The 6,000-nt window shown below is 34.7% G+C and overlaps 1 protein-coding gene across 1 annotated transcript in view; it reads left to right on the plus strand.

The window, feature by feature from the left end:
- The window catches only part of Bmp5 (bone morphogenetic protein 5), a 114,152-nt gene extending 108,372 nt beyond the window's left edge, over window positions 1-5,780 (plus strand). The window contains exons 6-7 of the mRNA XM_047558378.1: window positions 515-625; window positions 4,046-5,780. Coding sequence (XP_047414334.1) covers window positions 515-625; window positions 4,046-4,195 — 261 coding nt within the window. The 3' untranslated portion in view covers window positions 4,196-5,780. The remainder of the gene's footprint in view (window positions 1-514; window positions 626-4,045) is intronic.
- The last annotated feature ends 220 nt before the right edge of the window (window positions 5,781-6,000 follow it).

Raw genomic sequence — 6,000 nt, forward strand, 5'->3', positions numbered from 1 at the left:
TATTTATAATGATTTCTTTCTGCCAAAAAGTACATAAAGTCAATGCAAGAATGTAAAGAAAAATAGCACATGGAATAAATATTAAAGCTTTAGGAGGTTGTCAGACTTCTAAAATAGGGAATGAGTTATTAAGAAATAATGAGAATTATCTCAATTAAGTTTATTCATCTTGTCCTTTCTGGTTCATTTGAACTTTCTGGAGTTCATCATTTCCTGTTTAAACAATATTTAGAATGCTATCTCATGATTATGGTTGTATTCATGAATACATACATGGATTAATGCATGCTATGAATATCTTACATAGCAACCTCTTGGGAGAAATTAGGACAAATTCTTGCACAAACATTTATACTTTTTTGGTCAATTTCAATTTAAAATTAAGGAGTGTGGGAGAGGCTATACTGTTGGAATGCTTGTTGGATCAAGAAATAAAAACTATTCAGATGAAACATATTTGAGTCTTTATTTCCATGTAGGTGATTTTATTTTCTCTTGTCTCTGTGCATTTCAGGACTGGATTATAGCACCAGAAGGATATGCTGCATTTTATTGTGATGGAGAGTGTTCTTTTCCACTTAATGCCCACATGAATGCCACCAACCATGCCATAGTTCAGACTCTGGTATGCTCTGTTTTTGTAGAATTGAAATGGTTTATAATACAAGTACAATACTGTTTTAAAGAAAAGTCATCCATTCATAATCATCAATGCATTATGATCTCTACTTAAGATCCTTCGCTACTTTTTATAGCTCAGGTAACAACTGTGGATATAGTCAGAAAGTTCAGATTGACTTAGAGGTTCCAGAACAGGGAAGGATCCAGTTGGGAAAATTGTAATACTCATGTGAAGTGATCCTCTGCACTGATTTCTTCACTACGCAGTATGACTAACTAGGCAGGTTCCCAGGGGCTGTGTTTAACCAAGCAATTCATTAGTAATCTTTACAAAAACATGATTAATATCTGTGCTGGATTTCATCTGAGGGCTTTTGTTCTAAGTATTGAAGGATGTCCTGTAACATACTTTAGTATTATTAAAGTTCTTCAGTATGGTATTAAGTAGGAGAGGGATTTCCGTTTCTTAATTCCTTCCTTCCCTTCCTCTCCTCCTCCTCCTCTTCCTCCTCCTCCTCCTCCTCCTTCTCTCTCTCTCTCTCTCTTGCTCTCTCTCTCTGTCCTTCCCCATCTCTCCCTCCCTCCCTGGCCCCATGCACCCTCTTTCTCTGTAATCTTTAAAGTGGAAATGATCTTCCCTTTTCTCTTCCACCGTCCCAGAAAATTAGTGATAATTAAATCTCTATTAATTTAGGCTCATTTTGGTGAACAAGATAGTGAAGTGTTGAGTTTTGATAGTCTCTGTACCATCTCTAACGAATGTACTAAACCTCTCAAGAATCAGATGTATCTTATGATGTGTGACATATTGATGTGGCAGAGGGACAATTTTGGAAGACTAAGTAGGAGGCTCCTAGAGGGTATAGTAGGTTATGTGATATAATTCCAACTCAATGTTTGGGACATTATGAGATTTATATGTATTTAGGAGGAAAAGGGTGGCACATGCTACTTTAGACTCAAGAATTAATGTTAGAAGTGGAGCTGCTTGGTGGATGCCAACAGGAGAGGAATTAGACAAAAAAAATTTTCTTTGGGGTGAGGCTGGTTTATGACCCCCACCAAAAAATAGTCATAGTACTCTTAGAATTTGTGAGAAGTTGACTTTAGAATGTTGACTTTTTTCCCACAATGAATTCAAAATTTAAAGCTGATATAAGGAGTATCCCAGTTTCCTCCTGAATAGGATATATATACATATATACATAATACTACCAGATCAAATACTTGAATGACTTAATATTTTACTTCTATCTTCATTAACTTCATAAAATTCTATAACATAATTAGGCAACAGAAATGAGCATTGATGGCAACTACATCATGGACATTATCAAAAAATTTGGAAATAACCTTGGGGTAGAAAGAAACAGATAAAAACATATTGTATTTTTGGTAGGTAGTCATTTACAAATGCATTTCTTTTAATCAATTTACTCAGAGCAGAATGCAAGGTATAGAGTGAGTTCCTAGGGGAATTTATGCCTTCACCTTTGCTATCTGTAATTTCACACTCTTTTTGATGTAACACAGCATTTCTTGGGTAGATGGGAAGTAGGTAGGCTCTGCAAAGACAATGTGTCATACATACTTAAACCTCAAGCAGTAGAGAGAGAGGCATGCTGCTGCTTCGCCTTTTAAAGGAACAGTCACAATCACCATCTTTCTGTAGAGTCACAGAAGAAGAAATAGTTCCTATTTGCTTATAAAGTAATACAACCTAATTTCTCAGAAAGTTCTTTGCCCCTTTTTATTGTCAGTTCAATGACTGCATAATTTTCCTTCCTTAGCTATGTGTTTTATGTATATCAATGGTTTCCTCAGACCAAGCAATGCTTGCTTATTGGCAGAAAACCTTTATCAAATATTCCCCTTTCTCTCATCTTTTTCTTATAAATAGATAATTACATATTGCCCAGTCTTAAGGCTGTAGTCTAAAAGGCAGTGTTGAAAAACAAACATTTAAAAAAAATCTGACATGAACTTGGAAGAAGACCTTGCGCTGAGTTGCTGCCCTGGGATGTAGGACATAAGTCTCTGCAGAACGTGAGCAGACATGGGAAGCTTGATTTTTTTTCCTGGTGTCACGCATGCTCTTTATTTGTTCTACGAAGGACATGAAACAAGAAGACAGGCATGTTCGCTGTTAAAAGAAAGCATGTTTGTGACTAATATACTTGAGAAATCATTCAAGAACAATCTGTTTTTTCCAGAGTGACTGCTTGGTGGGGCTGCCAAGGCCATTGAAACGAGGGGGTTATCCATCATGTACGTGTGGGTTATGGAAGATAAAACTGATGAGGGACACAAGCTGCATCTGAAATTTGTAGAAACTGTCCAACTTTTAGTTTTGTGAGGTCTTAGGAAACTTCAAGTTCATGTCAGAACACCTCATTTTTTCTGCAGTTTCTGTCCACATGCAGGGCTCCTATATCATTTCAGCCAGGACATTGTGCAGCCAAAACTCTAAGAGGCTGCATTTGCTTTTTGTAGATCCCTTAAGACTCATCAAAGGGACTTGCCATAAACTCCTCTGGGGGAAGAGCCAGAGGTGGGTGGGAAAGAGGGGAAGCACATTCTGGCTCCTTGCTCAACTATTGCAACTCCCAGGCAAACTGCCAGTCTGATCAAAATGAGCACAAGCCCTTTACTTAAGCATTTCACTTTTCATGTATGACCACCTTTTTAGGCTTCTAGGGGGATGGATATTCAATTTGTAAAGTATCTGGTCCCTTTTGTTTCTGGTTTAGCTTCACTTGCTTTTTGGCACTTGTCTAGGGAGTGGGCAGGAGAGAAAAAACAAAATGATACTAAACTTCAGTGAATCTGGTAAATTCTGTGGAGAAGAGTTGAAATTGTTGCTTTAAAACAAGTATTGGATTATATCTGGACTTCATTTCATTATTAATTTTATGCTTCCTTCACCATGGAAAATTAAGAGTTGACATAACATTTATGATTTATTGTTTAATTATCCTTTAAAAAATAATCCATATATCCATCTTTCTGTGTCCCAACTGTGTGTTTTCATTGATTTGTACTTATAGCTTACATATTTTTTATCATGTGAATAGAAATTGTCATTTCAACTAAAAGCAACTCAGTGTTAGTTATCATGTTCCTTCCCCAGAAAATTTCCACTAAATATTCCATAATTTTCCTTATTTGATGGACTATTTCCCTCCTTCTCCCCCCCCCCCCCCCCCAGTAATTAGAACTGGGGCATTGATTCTTGGTTTTAATGCTTAAGAATACATCCTTCACTACCTGTCCCAACCCCACCCCAGTCATGGAACACAGTAGGAGAAAGGTGGTGAGATTAAGGGTGTACCTAATTGTGAGTGATGAAACTAGCATATTATTTTAAAACTGTGAACAAATGTCTGTTTACCCTATTTCTTAAGACATGTTTTTTCTTTCTTAGGTTCATCTGATGTTTCCTGACCATGTACCAAAGCCTTGTTGTGCTCCAACCAAATTAAATGCCATCTCTGTTCTATACTTTGATGACAGCTCCAATGTCATTTTGAAAAAATACAGAAATATGGTAGTACGCTCATGTGGCTGCCACTGATATTAAATAATTATGGCAATAACAAAAAGATTTGTATTAAGGTTTATGGCTGCAATAAAAAGCAGACAAAAGGGGAATTTCCTAAAATTAGTCTGGCTCATTTCATCTCTCTTCTTATGTATAATACCATGTATATAGTCATTTTTATTTATTTAAAAGTATATATTCTCCTTTGTGGATGTCTTATCAGTTAAATCTGCTTTATAGGTCACTATGTTATACAGTGTGCTGACTCCAATTTTTTTCTATTTTAACATTTTTTTCCCATACAATTTTTATATAATTTTTGAGATTAAACAGAACTCCTTTGACTGTTTAATATTGTTGAAGGAAATTGAATACATCTGATTATATTGTGCCAATGAAAACTATGATAGGATATTTATTTAGAAATAAAACTTAAAAAAATAACAACCCAAACAAAAAATGCTTGGACAAACATAATTTTTCTTTTATACTTTCTGCTTCATTAGATAAAGTTAAATGTTGAACTGGATTTGAATAAATAAACGGTAGGCAGAACATAGAAGCTGAAAGATTGCACATAATTGTTAGAACCATTTGCTTTAACAAAATTTGTGTAACTGTAGGAGCATGTTTCTTCTTGGCTTGTGAACTGTAGATTTTGCAAGGAGTTCAAAGCTTCAGGAATTCTGTGGAGGCAGGCTTCAGCCTGTTTCCATAACTTTCCAAGTTAACACTAAAAAATTGTAGAACAACCTTCTTACCTCAAATAAATCATGTCTGCCTATTATCTAGAACACTACTGCTGCAGATTTTTTTTTTTCAGATTTAAAAACTTAGTCCAAACTAAAGAAACATTTACATGTGCTCCACTTCCTTCCCTACAGACAAGAGTCACTGCACACATAAAATGTGCTGGGACCAAGGATGCCGACAGAACCATTTTCTTTAGCTCTCTTTTATAACTGAGTTTGCTGATTGATGTGATGCAAGGGATTTTATTTGGGGTAAAAGCACTGAAACTAAACTGAAGGAAATTACCAAAAATCCCAGAATGGCTTTGACAGAATTGCCATTTTGAAAGAACAGCTGAAATCCATTTTTCATATCTTTGAGAATGAGCTCAGTGAAAACCTTTTTGTAAAGAGATTTTGTAAACCTTCCTCCAAGCACAAATAATTTCAAATGGGAAGGTTAAGTTGTATGTGTGTGTGTGGTGTGCATGTTCTTCCCTTAGAAATTAATTTATTTTCTCTGTTGAAATGCCTTTAAAGGTCTTTCTTTAACAAACACTGATGTTTGGAAGAATGACCTTGAGGTGGATATTTTGCTACTTATTGCGGCTCTATGGTTAGGCTTATTTGCAGTTCATCTAAAATATTCCTAAAACACCATTTATTAGTCATCCTTTGAATCTTTCAAACAAAAGTTATATTAGCAATGACTTCAGAATCATTCTGGGTTTGTTTGTAATTCAGGTATATTACAATATTGTTTTAAAGTACAGTTTATCATATAGAATTATGGTATTAACTATATTGGGGGTACATTAAGTAATATATTTTTAATTAATAGTACCATTGAGAGAATAAGAAATGGAAGTCTATTATTTTACTTTAAATATGCTGTCTAAATATATTTTAAAATATATTAAACTTGTAATGCAAGTTTCTGCTGTGCTTGATTTGGTTCTTTATTTAAGAGAAAGACAAAATGTAAGTATATCATAAATTTAGATTACAAAAATATTTATCAAACATAAAACATTTCTGAATTATGTGATTTGTTATGTTGCTTCTGATCACCACAATTTAAAAAATTATTTTTAATAATTAAGTCAC

Source organism: Sciurus carolinensis, chromosome 7, assembly GCF_902686445.1.
Source record: "Sciurus carolinensis chromosome 7, mSciCar1.2, whole genome shotgun sequence".
Classification (NCBI taxonomy): domain Eukaryota; kingdom Metazoa; phylum Chordata; class Mammalia; order Rodentia; family Sciuridae; genus Sciurus; species Sciurus carolinensis.